The 18,696-nt window shown below is 32.1% G+C and overlaps 1 protein-coding gene across 3 annotated transcripts in view; it reads right to left on the bottom strand.

Annotated features, from left to right (window-relative positions):
• Window positions 1-18,696, bottom strand: part of LOC124368763 (F-BAR domain only protein 2-like) — a 114,780-nt gene that overhangs the window by 48,859 nt on the left and 47,225 nt on the right. Inside the window, exon 8 of one of the 3 annotated variants that reach the window (XM_046826113.1) lies at window positions 9,544-9,657. The exons of the other annotated variants lie outside the window; for them this stretch is intronic. Coding sequence (XP_046682069.1) covers window positions 9,544-9,657 — 114 coding nt within the window. The remainder of the gene's footprint in view (window positions 1-9,543; window positions 9,658-18,696) is intronic. 3 annotated transcript variants of the gene reach the window in all.

The raw sequence follows: 18,696 nt of genomic DNA on the forward strand, positions 1-18,696 counted from the left end.
AAATAGTTGGCTTCTTCCTTGCCATTTGGGTGAAATTGAATGGCCAGTTAAATTTAAATACAATCTCTAATAATTTAATATACAAGGTTTATTATATAAGCTATTTAATATATAAGGTTTGTCCAAAACTATTGGACCAACCTTTGCTGGTTGATTACTACGCAAAAAACAGTCTAAGATTATTTATGGTGGGCAGGGGGCAGAAGAGGGACACATGGCAGACCACCGCCATGCATTTCTTCTGCTCCGCCTAGTCTGTTAGTGGCAGCAGTCTGTTTCCTATATTACTAAATGTGCTAGCATCACATTTCACAATGACTGAAGTCTTGAGCACAGAAATAATAATATTATCTGAAATATTTCTGGCACCTATTAAAAAAAAATTGGGTAATAAGAAAACTAATGTTTCAATTGTGTATAAAATCTAACTAATCTTGATAAGTATACATAACATTAATATTGAATTGGTTTTCCTAATATTTTCCAATTAAATGTTGAAGGTCAGACCGATTACATGTTACCATGGTGCAATCAGTTTTCGCTTAAAATATTGTTTTATTTTTAAAGAAACTTTTGGTCATAACCCTTCAAGATACTATTTTTGAAGACAGGAAAAATATAAGAGTAAGTATAATTATTCCATGAGACATTCCTCATGGTAGGAATTTGAAGCATCATTGTTGGCATCTTGTAATCAGGTCCAAAGATAAATGGTTGAGGATAAAGAAAATGAACTTTATCAGTATAAACATGAAAGATGACTGGAGAGAGTGTCACGTTTCTTATTAATAAAACAAGCAATTTCTGTAAGAAAAAGTTATCAAAAAAATGTTATCATAAATTGCATTAAAAAAACTTTTTAGTCATAAATGAACAAAAACAAGTCACTCCCTGAAACTATAATTCATGCACATAGTGTAAATATAATTCTAAATAAATGCACTAGATATACATTTAGTATTTTTATTTTCAGAATTTCTTTACTTGGGCCTGAATCCAAAAATGCCCAAATCTTTTAATTTAAATGAGTGTTATTCCTCACTGTGCTATCAAAAATAACCATTTCTATTTTTTCTATCATTAGGAAAGTTGTCTTAAAGGGTTAGGAATTTAACATTTTTGCAACAAAAAAGATTTTACCACAAATATGGTATTAAAAGCAATCACCAACATTTTCTTTGCAATTTTGGAACGATAGATGAAAGATTTTGTCTACTTGCATTTTAACTTGCTAATGTGAGCTACTTTTATTACATAAATATAAAATTCCATAAAGTTTGGCTCACAAGTTGAGGGTCTAAAAATTAAAAATCGCAATCAATAAACATGTGCAAAACCCATAAACAAGAAATAATATGCCAAATAGAGAATAACAAATGAGTTATGATTAAAGTAATTTCAAAAAAGCAAATAAAATAATAATATAAAAATAATTTCACCAATTTTATTTTTTTCAGTTTTGAAAATTCAATGTAATTTTCATACAAATTTACTCTACAATCCGAGAGGAATGATAAATGAGACAAGTAAACTTCACTAATTCGGTACTAAATGAGACAAACCAACTTCACTAATTCGGTACTAAATGAGACAAGCCAACTTCAATAATTCGGTACTAAATGAGACAAGCCAACATCAATAATTCGGTACTAAATCAAAAGCACATAGTATATCATGGTATAGAATAGAAAGAAACCTTTACACTATTGACTATATATATATATATGTAAATAAAACAATCCCGCCAGGGATAGGTGGGAATGGAAGGACATAAAAACATGAGAAATGAATAAACGTTAATTGAAAGAAGAGAATATGTTTACTTAACATATAACACTTAAAGTATATTAAAATAAATCCATAAATTACTTAAGAGCCTCAAAGAGTCATAGACTAAGATATTAATTATTATATACGTCCTGTGTTCTATTCCGAGCAAGAAAGAATATGGGGACATCAAATTTATAACTTGGCTTCAATATAATTTAAAAATAAATCTTCATAAAATATTCTCTTTGCAAAGCACTGAAAGTTTTTGTATAATTATTTTCAAAGTTCACATATGAGAAAATTTAGTTATAATTTTTTGTGTTTTTTTGCTAACATTGGAATTGAAAAGTTATAGAAATCCTGTGATAGTACAGCATAGCTTACCTAAAACCATAATTTAAGTATAATATGTCAAGAGCTAAAGTCCTGACAATCGATTCAAACATTTAAGCTATGTATATTCACACACTGAAACTTTCATAGGAAATAAACATGTATTGTGATAGAGTTACAAATTTAATTTACATATTTGGACTTTAGTAACAGGCTTTAATAGATTTTACTGTCTATGAAACAAGCACTCCATTCTTGCACATTCTGTGTATTTTACAAATTCAATTTTAGAAATAAGTGCTAAACAAAGTGGCATGTTTGCAGGGACTAAGATCGATTAGATATTTTCTTCAGTGTCGATTAGATATTTTCCGGAAGTCACTTTATTGCACTTAAGTTTATTTATACACCCTGATTCAGACACCGATGATTACCACCACAACACAATGTAGAATGTAAATTGGAAAGTAAAATACTAGAAATTCCAAAATAATTACACAACTACACACACCTAAGGTCTTAGTCTTAGGTACCTAGATAGTGAACACCTACGGGAGCATCATGAACAATGAACATGTGTAAGAATCTTCCATGAATTTTATTTCTAAAACATTCAAATTTTAGAAAACCTGTAAAAACAAATGTCACCAACATAATTATATTTAATGCTGTTCTACATTAATGTAAGTTTTAACATGTTTAGCTATATATAAAACTAGAACTGTAAATAACTCTTACTTAAGTATAAAAGGCCAGCAACACAGCGGAAGAAGTATGGAAACCGTAAACCGACACTAACTGAGCTCAGTGCAACGCATGCATTTTCCAAGTAAAGCAATCACAGAACTTTCACTGCACAGTATTATACATTTTCTATGTAGACACAAATTACACATAAATGGGGGTTTCTTTACACAATAGACACATTATTGTAAATATAACAGCTACAATCAGTCTTTATTTGTTGTGAAAGAAACACTACAATTCTCCACAACTCTAAACTTTAATACTTAAATAACGATCGTACAATAAGACAGCTTAACTGTTTCCTACTATAGGACTTTGTACAAAGTGAAAGAATTAATAACAAAGAAGTTACAGATGATGAAGAGGGATAAGTACAACACCACACTTTGTTACCTAACCGAAGTTACAAACCTCACTATTATAACGCTACAAGGTTAAACAGAAATTTACTTAAGGTACACTTCATTTATTGATCAGTTAATAAAAGATAGTATAAAATATTAATTTGATTACAGAAATTTTTAATAACATTTGCAGCACTGATATCCCCGACAACAAGGTATAAGGTAGAGTGAAAAAGTTCTAAGATTCGTCATACAGGGTGATTCACGAAGATATGCAAAAATTGTGGGAGCTCCCACAGGATCTCTAATACTGCCATCAAAAAAGGTATAGATAATTTCTGACGAAGTGCTGTGTTACTCAACAGATCTTTGGTACCGTTTTCGATTTTGGTTCATGTGACTGACATTTTTAATGAAGCTTGAAGAAAATATAATAGCAAAATACATTTCATATAAGCAGATGTTGTCATTTAATTTTAAAAACTTTGGTGACTCATGTTGAGTATGTCTCAAGCACGGCGCCCACTGCGACCGGCTCGGCCCAGCCCAGCCCGGACTGGCCTATTATACTCTGTCAAAATGCATACGATCAAATGGACACCCGCCCACTGCGACCGGTCCGGGCTGGGCCGGTCGCAGTGCCTTACTATCCCGCCTGTTGAGTTAGAAAAGGTAAGTCTGTCTGTATTTAATTCTTTTTGTTTATTCTCAATGCTAAGAACATGGACAGGTTAAATCAATATTGGGGTGTATTCTGAAAATTTTGTATTTTATACAATAGCTTTCAATTATTGACTGCTTGATTTTAAGAGAATCTGTTTTAACACATTCACTGCTATGGGTGGAGTGTATTGCTAGCATTAAAGTAGAACTTATTGTATTATTTGCACTGTGAAAGGGGAGTTTTGAATTGTACAGTTCTTTCCACTTTTTGTCATTTTACAATCCCACGGTTATTTTCATAGGTTTTTATGTATTCCACATAATTAATGACTAAAATATTCAGGGATTTATTCTGAAGAGGTTTATCCTACTATGAAACATTAATTTAATTGTTTATATTATTTCTTATGAACATTTACTTTTAGGTGAACATGGACATCATCTGTACCCTTTGGTATTTTATATTAAGCATAATTTCTATAAACTTTACAGCATTTTGGATGAATTCCTTGTCTGTCCTGCTGTCAATACTGGAACATAAATATGTACATGCCAATTTATATTACAATAGAAATATTAATAAAATATCTTTTTCAGACACCACAATCATTCCTGAATGTGACACACCGATTTGCATATGCGCCTAATGTCTACAGCACAGTTGTGGAGAACACTGACCCACTTAGCAGTAAATGTGTCAAAATAACTAAATAGTTAATGTGTAATAGTGTCTGCAAGTTTCTCTCAAAAATTAAATAAGTTTTTCACCATTTATTATAGCTTCATTTTTACAAAGAGTTTTACCATTTTTGCAGAGTTTCTTTCTGCAAAATAAAAAAGGTAGAAAATTTGTACTTTTCAGTTACTTAAATGTAAAATTAAAATGTAAACTCGCATAAATTAAACAAATTAATATAGAAAAGTTTTAGAAATATTCCTTATACGTTTTATTTATATTATAATGGTTATAAAATATACATAAAATTGTTCGAATCTACATTAAGAACTATGGTTTTATATATTTATAACTGGAAAAATTTGAATGCTTTGAGAGAAGTAATAAATAACTAACAAAAGATTTAAGATGCAATTATTAACAAACAATTATTTTCCATACCGATATTTATATAAATACATAAAAAAGTATTGTGATTTATATCTTACTGATTTTCTAACTTAGAAATTTCAAGAGTGGCATTCAAACTTGAAAGATAAAAAAATATAAAAAATACATTCAAAATATTGAACTACTGTAGTAAAGCAAAATTATTTCCATTTTTATAAATTACAGCTGATGCCCATTAGTTTGTTACAATTAGCAAGTAAAAGCCTATTAGTTTGCGTTGACTAACTTAAATTATGCATAAAAACATGCACAAATGCTTTACTAAAAATTAAAAAGCCATAAAATAACAAAAGTACAAATACAAGATGCAATTGTACAAACAAAATTCATAGTTAATAAAATGTGCAAAACAGTGAATTTAAAACACACAATATGAAGATGAAAACAATTTAATAATGATTTTGAAACCAACATTATACTAAAAAGATGAAATTTATAAAACTCCACACTGACATGATAAGATGAACAGCTTTTGTTTACTGCATGTTTGAGAATACTTTTAGTTTCTTATGTTTATGTAATTCAACCATTTTCCCGCTTTCCCTTCACACAGAGATTGATGTGGTTCAGCAGTGTGGTATTAAATTTGTTTTAATTTCCCAAGTACAAAGTAAAAAAATGTACAGTTTTTAATTCCAAATTTGTTGAGCATTTTGGTGAGTATTAAGCTCAAATCTATTCTTTTATAACTGCATGCTCTTCTTGAATTGATGTTATTATAAAATTTATTTACTATCCTCTAGTATCCAATTATTGCTTTTTTTTACTTAATTAACTAGAACTTAGTGGCAAGTTTTTCCACTTAAGGTAAAAAAAATGACATTTCAGTAATACAAGATTTTTATACATATCACTTAATCAACTGAAATGTTTCAATTAGAAATCCAAATATTATTTAATGACATTAAATAACAATCACCATTATTTAGTTTTCAAGTAAAACCAACATTTACTTCAAATCATTTCAGCAGATGTGTTGTGACTATATATATTTTCCAAACTATCATGCTGTAAACATCGGCCTGGAACAAGATTTCAGAATGAATCTTAGAGGATTGTGAACAGTTATTGAAACACTTATTTTTATAATAAATTGTTAAAATTGGACTACAGCAGCTAGACTTAATGTCATGTCAGCACCACCTTAAGTGCTCTTTCTGATAGATACTTTTCCAAAGAGCTTTTAGTCTGTTACGATTTTTATTATTTACAAGATAAAAAAATTATACACTTGGATATTATTACTTAATTAAATCTAGGACATTTTCAGAACCTACAATATTGTCAAAATATAAACATGCAATTTTATTAAATTGTTAACTAAAAGTTTGAGGAATTTTTTCCTAAAGATGACTGTAAGAAATATACATCTGAATGACTTAAAAAATAACCTTCAAAAATGTAAATTTTTAAAAATATTTGGCTTTAATTTAATCTATTATTTTGAAAGAAATCAATGACATGTTTATAGAGTAAAAATGGTAAATTTATATATGTATTTTCATAGGATTAATAATTAAATGATCTTATAATGTTTAGGGACTGGATGTTAGTTCATCTCATTTCCACAGTTTCTTCTTGTCTCATCATATCTTGCACATTTCTATGCCATATGCAGTATATACACAACAAAATATTGTATATATTTTATTTGCCTTTTCAACATTCAAATTCTTTATATTTTCTATTAAAAATCGTTGTGAGTCAAAACATTTTCTAAACAACCAATTTTATGATTTTATATTGTTTTAATTAATTAGTCCATTTAGGTGGTAAACAAAATGGTGTAAAACTTTGTACATCAAAAAATTTATTTAGGTAAAAATATTTATTTTAGTTTTGGTTGAAATGTAAATGAAACTATTATACAGAAAATACAAATTGTTTGATTTAACTAAAAGTCAAGTTTATGAAAACTATAAATTATGATGATAGGTTTTTTTTATTTAAAAAGCTCTATTGATTTATTAGAGGCTCTAGTGATTTTGATTACATTTTCATTAGTTATAGATTTAAGGGCAAAAAATCAATCAGACCATGGTTACAATTCTTTTCCAAACTGATTAAAATTTGTCTAGTTAAAAAATGAAATTGAATCCAAATGTCACAACCTGACTGTCCATAATTTTATGGTAATCTGGCAATGGCTAGACACAAAATCTAGCCTGAAAGGGAAGAATGTTTTTACTGTATTTTGGTGCTATTTAGGTTTATAAGCATAGTGAACAAATGACTTCTTATATAATGTAACACAAAATAACAGTACAAGAACTTATTGTTCCATACCTAAGCACATATGACCTCTACTGCTTACATGCCTACCAGATAATATGTCCAACACATAGAGACTTGCTCCATTGGTGTATGCATCTATTAGTTACGTAAAATAAGCATTACAATTACATGTAAACCAGGATTTGAACTGATTGAATTCCTTAACCCTGGAACTGATATAGGTTGTATATTAAGACTCAATTATGTGTTTCTTAACTGATAGTCGTAATTTACAATGAATTGTTTTAGTCATATTACTTGGCAACCACACAACATATTCTCTGAAACATCCACAAAGTGATTCTTTAGCTCATTTTCTATATTGAATATTATAACTGAATGTATAAATTTGTGTTGTTGCTATATTTTTGGCTAAGAGAAAGATAAACGCCTCGTGACCTGACTGTGTGTCATTGTTACTTCTCAGCATTACAGCTGGGCACTGTAAGGTAGATCCTATCTCTGGAACTGCATATATGACTTTTATGAGTTAAAAAGATACAAGGGTTAAAGTTTACTTTGACTGCTAGCCTCAATATTATTCATTAACATCAGTTTGTGATCTGAACATCAAGTAGTTTTGTCTGTTACTGATAGGTATTATATCGAGGGATGTTTACCATTCGTCACAAAAATGACCAGAGGTATTTCCCAGATGAAATGGCCACAGCCATTAGTCTCAGAATTTTCGACTACTACTTCCTTTTTTTGAGGTTGTTTTTATTTTTAAGACTTTCCACACTTTGTTTTCAGTTGCTTCCCATTCACGTTATAAGCATTTTCCATTTGAAAAATCAACGAATACCGTTACGTGGGTAAAGTAAATGTTCCTTACCAATAATGTGTTTTCTTCGCGAATGTTGCATTTAGCTCCAGTTCACCTTCTTCTTATGTGCAGGATCTGAAATCTGATGCCGTTTCAGACGTGACTTATGAAATCTGGAGTCATGTTAAACACAAAAAATATGTAGTCTGGGTGTCTCTGATGTCTAAACAATGTGGGGGTTCATTTTCAACTACTTTGTTCTTCGTCACCGACTAATTTTTGGATCCCTTCAGATGAACACGACTCCAGATTTCAGAAGTCAAGTCTGCAACAGCATCAGATTTCAGATGCTGAACTTAAGAGGAAGGTGAACTGGAGCTAAACTCAACATTCGCATTGAATCAGCCCTTCCCACCATTGATGCTTTATGTGTTTTCTTTGCTACTCCACTTGTTTGAGCTACAATATTACTTATAAAATCTTATTATGGACTCAAATAATACGTAACAGCTGTATGAAAAATATTGAAGCAGTCAAAGTAAACTTACCAATACAAGATATGATGAACACATATATGTAACTGAGATCGGCTAAAGCTTGCTGATGCTAATTTGGTGTGATGATCAAAACTGTGAGTTATGCACTATTTAATTGATCCCTTACTTTGTGTAATAATACAGTAGCATACAACTTGGAAAGTTTTGACATTGTCGACAATAATTTTCAAGTGTTGCTGACATTTCATAAAGAAAAAACTACGGTATAGTCCATCAAAATGCCGCTTTAAAAATATTTCTATTTAATCACACATTATAAAATAACACTTCAAAACAGGGTTGATACTCTAATATGTGCAGCTGAATAGAAATATGTGTTCTGTAAGTGTAGGGGTGACATAAAAGAAAACACAGAACAATTAGCTATATAATGTGCTTACATTGAAAGTTCAAACAGAGATCGGACAAATGGCTAAAAATCCTTTCCACCTTTCCCAGTACTACAATTTTATTATGTCAAAAATGTTGTAAAATCTTTCAGTACAAAGTACTAGAAATTATGTTACAGTGAATATTCTTTTAAGTTATTTACGAATCAAAACTAAATGTAAGAACCATATATTTTAGAATAGCTAATTAAGGTGAAATGTATCCAACTTAAAATTAAATTTATCAGACGGTAAAAGTAACTAAAAGTGTTACCTAAATTTTGTGTATAATCTGTTTAGTTACTGAACAAATAGATTTTCAAGAAATTTCGAATAAATAAAAACCCATTTTCTATTTTGTGAAGAAACCAATTTCAGTAAGAGATGGGTGATCATATTGACATCAGATTTACCTCCAATACGATCCTAGATTGTGCAGTGAGATTAACTTAGAATAGACATTCTAAATTGTGCCTTAAAAAAACCTCTGCCAATTCACAGATTTTAATATAATATGGTGGGAGAGCTGTCGTAACCGTATTGTTAACCATTTGTCCGGATGAAAGAAGTGGTAAGTTATGGATGTGTTAATTACATTTGGATCCTCGCAAAGGGTTCCGGACAAGTAAGTTGGTAGAGATGGCAGGGCCGGTGGTGGGGCTGGTGGGGGCCGAGGTGGGCACAGCTTCCTTGCCCCCCACCGCTGAGCCTGTAACACACCAACACTGTGCACTGTGCACACACACACACACACACACACACACACACTCACACACGAGCACTGACCCATGGACCCTGCTGTCATATCATAGTTGGCCCCACAGTTGGCTACTTATACATTTGAATTTGTTACATTGTACTTCAAGGGAATTTTACACCTATTTAATTTACCCACGGTATTTTTTCAACAATACCAATCATTAAATTACACCTTGCCAATTTTCGAAAGATAAAGAGTCCACTGATTAATGAGATTGGATCTTAGAAAGTGATTATTTGTATTTTATTATAATCATTATAAAAATTATGATTATAATAAAACAATTTATTTATAATCATCTTTTTTATAAACAAAACAATTTATATATGATAATAAGAAAAAGAAAATATTTTGTCAGATTTTAGTATTATTTGATTTTAAAATGAGGTGTAAACTGTAAATTAATGATTTGAGACAATGCATTCATTGCTAGGGAGCACCTGAATCCTGGAAGAATATTTCATTTAATTTCCTCGTATTTAGATCTCAATACATGAAGATTCACCAGATTTTACAGTAACCAGTATTTTTACTTCATTTTACTATTGGGTATGATAAAAAATATCATTGTACAATAACGTTAAATCCAATAAACTGGAATAATGGGAACTCATGAATTGAGGAAACTTTTTTTTGTATTATATCTGGTATTTAATGAGTTACTGGGTCAAAGTAGAGTACTTTTACATGAAGCAGTGTATCTGTAAAATGTTAAAGCCATTAAATCTTTTAACCCCAATGACTGTAGTGTGTGGATATCAAACAAGTGGCAACAACACCCAAGAAATAAATTTATTATAGATAGCCGCATTGAAAGCGACCTGCACGAAGATTTCTTGCGCATAAGGGGGGGGGGGGAGGCGCAGGAGCTTGACCACGCCCTCTTTCACTGCTTCCTTATTTCTCTTGCTGGAGCTCTGCTTCCCTGTGTTGGTGTTTTGGAGCATCACGCAATGTTTTGTTATTCTCGTTGTTACGTAATAACAAATATAACAGCTGTTGTTATTATTACTGGGTTTGTAAAACAGCTGTTATGTAACTCTTTGTTCAGTACACTGTTTGAATAGAGTCAATGTTTTTCTGTAGTACAAGCACTTGTGTCCATGTTAATTCCAACAATTTTTAGTGTTTAATCATATTGTGGTACTTACTTATTGATGTCTTTTAAAAAAAAAAACTATTATTACATTACGTACATTTTGATTTGGCTTTAATTCGGCAAACTATGGCAACACCAAAAAAGTCCAGATGTACTTCTGGAAGACCTCTGAGGGGACAGGCTCAGGAAATAGTGTACAACGTGACTGAGTATTTAAAAGAATTGCGGGTTGAAAATAACTTAAAGTTTAACCTGGCTGATGAAACTAACAGGGCCACTGGAGTTGGTGCAATGCTGGTCAAACAAATTATAAGACAAGGAAAACAGGCATCTGAAACTCGTGGTGAGGTCTCCTTTTCAACTCCTATGGGAAAAAGGGGAAAAGAGCAAATGTATGCAGTAAAAAAGGTGTTTCCAACATTGGCAAAAATACAGAAAGAATCAGAGGAGGCTGAAATTTAAAATGCGGAAAAACATCTTTGAGAAAAACTATATACGATTTTGTATTTTGTTGGAAAAAATGTCAATCCAATCGTAAAATACTGATCGAGAGGTCTGAAATTGTTGCCTGGCGTATTAAATACCTGAGACAAATGAAAAAGTACAGAGAAGAAGAAAAATGTATTGTTTAATCGATGAAACTTAAATTAATGCTAATCATGTAACTGGAAAATGCTGGAACAGTCCAGAGGAAATTGGAGTAGTAGTAGCATCTGTAGGGAAGGGGGATAGGATTGTCATTGTTCATGGTGGAGGAGAAGAAGGTTTTGTAAAGGATAGCCTTTTAATTTACAAGTCCAAGTTAAAAATGACCGAATATCATGATGACATGAACTTTAATAACTTTTTGAAATGGGTTCCTGAAAAGTTGGACCAAACCTAATGGCCAACAGCTCTGTAGTGATGGACAATGCAAAGTGCCATTGTATTGAAGAGGACAGAAAACCATGCAGCAACAGTAGATAATGACATTCAGAATTGGTTGTTAAGGAATAATATTGCATTTGAGGAGTCAATGACCAAAGCTAAACTATTGGTTTTACTGAAAAACTCTGCAGTACCTCCAATCTATAAAGTCGACACCATAATAGAAAGTTGTGGTCACAAAGTATTACGCCTGCCTCCATACCATCCTAATTTGAATCCAATAGAGCTTGTGTGGGGAGCAATCAAAGGCAAGGTAAGTTTTTATAATTTTATAGTAAACGTAGACAAGTGTGTGTGTGTTAGTATAAACAAATTGGTTAAAGCTATAATTTGTATTCATATACAGTATAATAAAATAAAAAAGTAATATTTTGAAAATGTTACTTTAATATTATAAACGTAAACCTTCAACCTTTTAAAAAGTTTAAACATGAATAAATAAACAAATAATAATTAAAATTACAACAATTATAGGCCTATAACACATTTGTTTCTTTAGGTTGCCCAAAATATATCGTTAACGAGCCTTGCACAGAAAATGGAGTACAGTAAAATATTGTTTACTGAGTAAACAAACGATGAATGGAAAAATGCTGTGCACACACAAAGAAAATAGAACAGGAATACTGGGAGAGGGACCATATAATAGATGAAGAAATGGATAACTTCATTATTTCAGTGAATGGATCGGATTATGACGACTCCTTTATCAGTGAAGACTCAGATTAGTCTGACTATTATACACTGTCACTGCAAACTTTAGAATATTTTGTAACTTCATTGTTTATTTATAAATACATAAAATTATGATTCCTACGAGTGGTAAAGTGCCTACAGAGGAGTGGTTGTGAGGAATGTGGAGGGGGAAGTGAGTCTGCACTTCTTCTCCCTCTCCACATCTCTCACCCCCCCCCTCCCCCAATGTTCACTTAATAGGTCGCTTTCAAAGCGGCTCATCTATAGATATCAACTATTTCATTACAATTCCAACGGTACTTGTTTCAACAATATCCGTCAACATATAAGCGAGTATGACCACTTTAAAGATACGCTTACACAAGCTGGGAGGAACAAATAACTGATAACTCTCAACTGTGACATGTTAGGTGCTCCTGGTTTATGCAAGCCTACCTTTTTTTGTTTCAAATGATGAGTACTATCTGCCACAGATGTTTGTGACGCACTTTTGTGAACACCATGAATATATTTTGTTATGTTTTTTGTTCAGAATCAAACAAAGAATACTGTTCTCGATTGAAGTAGGTGATAAACAAATTTTAAAATTTTCTTTTTGTTATGAAATACAAATATTTAGAAAAACGTTTTTCAATATTTGGGAGCCTCATATGTAGGAAATGAAGTTATTGTAAATCAAATAGGATGTGAGATAACCATTTTGTGTTAAATTTAATTTAGTTCAAATCAAATCAAAAAGTCTTTATTTAGTGTGTATAAATATACAATAAATAGTGTCAAGTACATCATAACTACTATTAACAATGTTTCTTCATACTGTAAAACCTCATATGATATAATAAAATAATTTTAAAAAAAACCTTAAAACACTATTGTATGTTTATGAGTTATACTAACTGTCCTATGAATATAATTCATCTAGTGAATAAATAGCATGCTGCAAAATAAAATCTTTTAGTAATAGTTTGATCTTTTTTCACTCATTTATTTCCTTTATTGCTTTGGAAATATAGTTTAAAAACTTTATTCCAGCATAGGTGATGCCTTTCTTGAATTTTTCTAGGTTACGATGAGGTAATATAATGGTGTTTTTGTTTCTGGTATTGTAAAAGTATACAAAGTTTCAACACAAAAAAATCTTTAAATGTATACATGAAACCATACTTAAAGTGCAATAAATTGCCTGATATATTTCTTACTCAAATATAAACTATTGCAATGAACTTTCACATAATTTAAAAGTTAAAAGAAGATGGAGTTTATTCATTTAGAAATAACGTTTATTACAAGTATTAGAGTAAAACTTATAAGTTAGAGAGGGAATGCATTCCTCAGGTATATTGAATTGTCACTGAATGCTGTATTCAGTTTTTAATGCTTGTGAGGTGAAACAATTTCTGGGCATAAGAGGTCAGACAGAGACAAAAGACACAATTACTATTTCATACTGATTTTTTAAAAGTGAACATGCTCCACAAAACTTATGCTTAACTGTTTAAGTGTATCCTCCGGTATAAGCTGATATAAAATACTACATGCATAATACTAAATGCAAAATTTGTATTATCCGACATAAAATTTACGTAACGCTTGAGATTGTACTTGAGTAAATTGCCACTTCTACCTGTATAAACATTTCCATAAAAGTTATGAAAGGGTCTATTCTGGCTGGCTTAAACCTGTCCAGTAAAGCCTAATCGAAAGCTGATGTTTTCTTTCTTCAGAGTTGGTAATGGCCGAGGCGAAGAATAATCTCAAAAAAACCCCGTCCCCTCAAGAGTCTTTTCTATGGGATATCGGCAGGAAGCAGTTCTGACCCCTGCTCATTCTGAATGTCTTATCATTCTGGAAGTTGTGTAAGATCGTTTAGATTTCCTCGCTAAATACTATGAATTAGTCACTTACGAGGGGGTACCCAAAAAAAACCGGAATTATTTAATAAAAATTATATATTATCAAATTTTTTACAATACGACCTTATCTCCTTCAAAATAATCTCCATTACAACTAATACACTTGTCCCAACGGTATTTCCATTGATCAAAACATTTTTTGTAGTCATCTTTAGAAATGGCTGCAAGCTCAAGCTTCGTTTTTTTCTCAACCTCTTCAACGCTGTCAAATCGTTGACCTTTCAAGCCTCTTTTCATGTGTGGAAATAAAAAAAAGTCGCATGGAGCGAGGTCAGGCAAGTAAGGTGCGTGGGGCAGCGGAACCATGCCGGTTTTGGCTAAAAACTGCCTAACTGAGATGGCTGTGTGTGCCGGTGCGTTGTCGTGGTGGAAGAACCAGTCTCCAGTCTGCCACAAATCGGGTCTTTTCTGGCGAACACTGTTGCGCAATCTTCTTAAAATCTCCAAATAAAGTGTTTGGTTGACAGTCTGACCTGGAGGAACAAACTCAGAATGAACAATGCCTTTAGCATCAAAAAAGCAAATCACGAATTTTCTCAACATTTTCGTCTGTTCGAGAGGTTGATGGACGTCCAGAACGAGGTTTGTCTTCAATCGACATGTCGCCATTTTTTAAATCGAGCGAACCACTCGTAGACCTGAGTTTTCCCCATAGCATCATTTTTGTAAGCTGTATTCAACATTAAAATAGTTTCTGCAGCATTTTTACCAAGTAAAAAACAAAATTTCACAGCTGCACGTTGTTCACTTAAACTTGCCATGACAAAAAACGAAACAAGAACAAAACAGGGTTAGCGAAAACAGTCACTACGAACGAACAGAATGCACTAGGACAACGGAACTGGGGTCACTGAGCTCGCAATGGGTTGCGCGACACACGCCTAGCGGCAGGAATGTGTACTACACGCTGCCGGCTGCCAGCAATACAATTCCGGTTACTTTTGGGTACCCCCTCGTACATACAAAGACGAAAAATGAACTATATTTTATATGCCCCGAATGACTTAGTATGCTACCAGGTAATTTTATTTGTGATAAGTGGCAAATCATGTAGAAGCTAATACACCAATCCCATCTGACAGAACAGCTAGCTATCAGTAGTATCTGGTGTCTAGACAGACAGTCATATGAGTTGGTGCTTTCTTGTGCTGTTAAAATTATGAGTGCAAAACCTGCAACTGTTACAATTTTATCCTTTGATAACCTAAACTGCTCCCCAGGACCAAACGTACAAGCTGTTGGCACGAAGCTGTCCCCTGATAACACACTTGGGCTTATCGTGTTGTATACATAATGTACATAACAACAGGAAATAATCACCTACGACTTTAACAGAGCTAAAACATGTATCCATATAACAAACATGAATATTGTTCAATTAACAAAATGAAACTATTGATAAATAATTTAAATTTAAAATACAACGATTTTCTGTTTGTTCTAACATCACACAAATTCAAAATACAGTCCTGTTAACTGCCTATCAGTGTGACCTCGCCATTCCGAGAAGTAAGTCATATCTATTTTTAGCCGCTCTCTCGGTTCAATAACAATGAAAAAGTAACTAACTACAAGACAATGTGTCTCCTGCTGAACTAGGGAAGACCCTTTTATGGCAGTGGGAATATTCCAAATGAATGCATCGTAGCTAAGTGAAATGTATTTTATTTGTTGTAAACCAAAATGAATGTAAAAGTTTATAAAAATGTTAACCCACATGTTAATGTTATACATCTCTGCAAACCCACTCAAATTCAGTTATTATTTACAAATATGTGGTGAGTAATTATAACAAAACCTATTTAAATGTTTAATTGAAATGATTGTAGTGTAAAACAAATATTTTAGTACAAAAGTTTATAAAAATGTATAAAAAAAGAAGAAATAAGTTTACTAAAATAAAGTATTGATATAAATTTGTATATAAATCCTAACCAACCCACCCAAAAGTCGTTTATTATTTACAAATACGCCTAGAACTTGGTTGTTGTACACCACTTGGTCCCGGGGGAAGATCCATTGTGTTGCACAATCACTTACTATTAAAAAAAACTAAAAAAACCATTAAAAATAATGGAAAAGGCTAATGTGAAAACGAAGTGCAAAAAAAACATGGGAAAAGTACCTCCAGAGGAGCAAGAAATACGGCGTTGTGATAGCTCTAGTGCTGGCCGCACACTGACCTCATTTCAGAACAAAGGCTCTGTGGTAACCAGAGTTACCGCCCGCAGTGAACGTGTTAACCGACTTTTTCCTTATCCAGCCAAGATTTGGTACCGCAGGTGGTCACTTAAGAAGACTTCTACTGTGGGTATTTAGCTCAAAAGTCAGAACGTGGGTGATGCTGATCTCCATGTCCCCACCACTGCCCTAGAGAGAGATTTTTATTTGGAGTTTTTGTTTCAGTTTTCATGTTAAAACAAAAAATTTGGGTCTCATCATTTTGACAGAAGATATAGTCTGAGTGGATGCAAATTTTGTAACTGAAATGTCCTCAAAGGGGATTCAAATTCGAATTCAAAATTTCTTTATTCAGACATGTAACAGATTACAAGAATAGCGTCACAATAAATCTCAATATAAATTTATCATTTATATATTAAAACATAAAAATCAGTTTGACACTCACTGAAAAAGTAAGATTTGGCTATGTAGCCTTCTACAGAGTAAGTTAAAGCATTTTTACATCAAGGCAGTTTATTACTTAAGGTAATTATTAGGTAATTTAAGGGGATTTTATACATTTCTAAACATACCCAACAATACTTAAAAGTTATTTACATATTGAAACAAAAAAAGTCTTCAAAAGAATACAAGGATAACGTTAATAAATAATCTTTAAGTAGTTTTTTGAATTTTTCATAATTTTGCTCATTTTGAATATTGAGAGGAAGGTTAAACAAAAATTTTGTGCAGATGAAACTAGTTTTCTTTTCATAAAACTTCAGCCTATGTTGTTTCCACATATCTGCTACGTCTTAAATAGTAATCATGATGATTTAAAATATTAATTGGGTCATATACAGATCATATACAGTCAAACTTCGAAGTTGAGAAAAGTATGGTTTCACTGTATGTCTTTGTTTTAGGTTAAAAATTATTCTTAAAGCTTTTTTTTGTTGTAATAAGATTCTGTCCAGATTTCTTTTAGTTGTGGCTCCGTATATGCCTATATTGTAAGACATATGGGAATTTACCATAGCAAAGTATATGGCTTTCAATGTCTCAATGCTACACACCCTTGACATTTGGCGTAAAGCAAATAGACCGGAGGACATTTTTTTTACCACATAATCAACATGTTTCTCCCAACCTTAATTCCGATCTAATATTATTCCAAGAAACTTTGTATTGTCTACTTGATTCAATTTTGAATTTTATAAATATATGTTAGGCTCAAATTCTAATCTTGATTGTTTGGTACGGAACGATAGAAAATTTGATTTATTTGGGTTTAGCAAGAGATTTTTGGAACTCAGGAAATTCTTTAACAGTTAGAAGGTTTAAAAAAGATAAAAGCTCAATGTCTTCCTGTTTATTACCTGAAACCGTAATACTTGCATCGTCAGCATAAAGGCATATTGAGCCTCCACCTGGAACCGTCCCAGGGAGTCCCTTTAAATAACAGAGAAATAAAAGAGGGCCCAGGATAGAACCTTGAGGAACGCCATGTTTTACTATTTTAAATTTTGAAAAATAGGTTCTAATGTAATTATATTGACTTCCAGCATAGTTAAAAATGTGTTGAATTTGAGTACACTGCTGTCTTTTCTTCAAATATGACCTAAACCAATTGTATTCCTTGCCTTTTATATTCAAATCACTAAGGACATCAACCCATCATGTGACACACTGTCAAATGCTTTGGTAAGATCAAGAAAAATTCCAATAGAAAGATTACTTTTGGTAAGTTTCACTAATTAGTACAAGAAGTTGTACACGAGCCACCCAAGTGGATATTACTGCTCTGTCCAAACCACATCTGAGACTCGAGCTCCTCAGGGACTTCAATCTCATGTTTATCACAAACGTGACACTGAAGTAAGAAATACAGACATGGAATTGCTCAGAGTAATCTTATGTAACATCACAGTGACAGAAGAAACTCGCTGCTTACTCGACCCTTATGTATTAACCGTATCTCATTTTATTTATCTCAAACAATATCTTCTACAAATATCACGTATACAATGTCACAAACAATCTGACACAAGATTCACCCGTTTCCAACAATTTTTCATTTGTGGCACGGACAAACATTTTTATTTTGACTGAACAAAACAGCAAAATTTAACTTTCTAGAATAATTGTATCTTCATGTGATAAAGATATGACAGCAGAGTACATGTTTGA

This window comes from Homalodisca vitripennis, chromosome X (genome assembly GCF_021130785.1).
Source record: "Homalodisca vitripennis isolate AUS2020 chromosome X, UT_GWSS_2.1, whole genome shotgun sequence".
NCBI lineage: Eukaryota > Metazoa > Arthropoda > Insecta > Hemiptera > Cicadellidae > Homalodisca > Homalodisca vitripennis.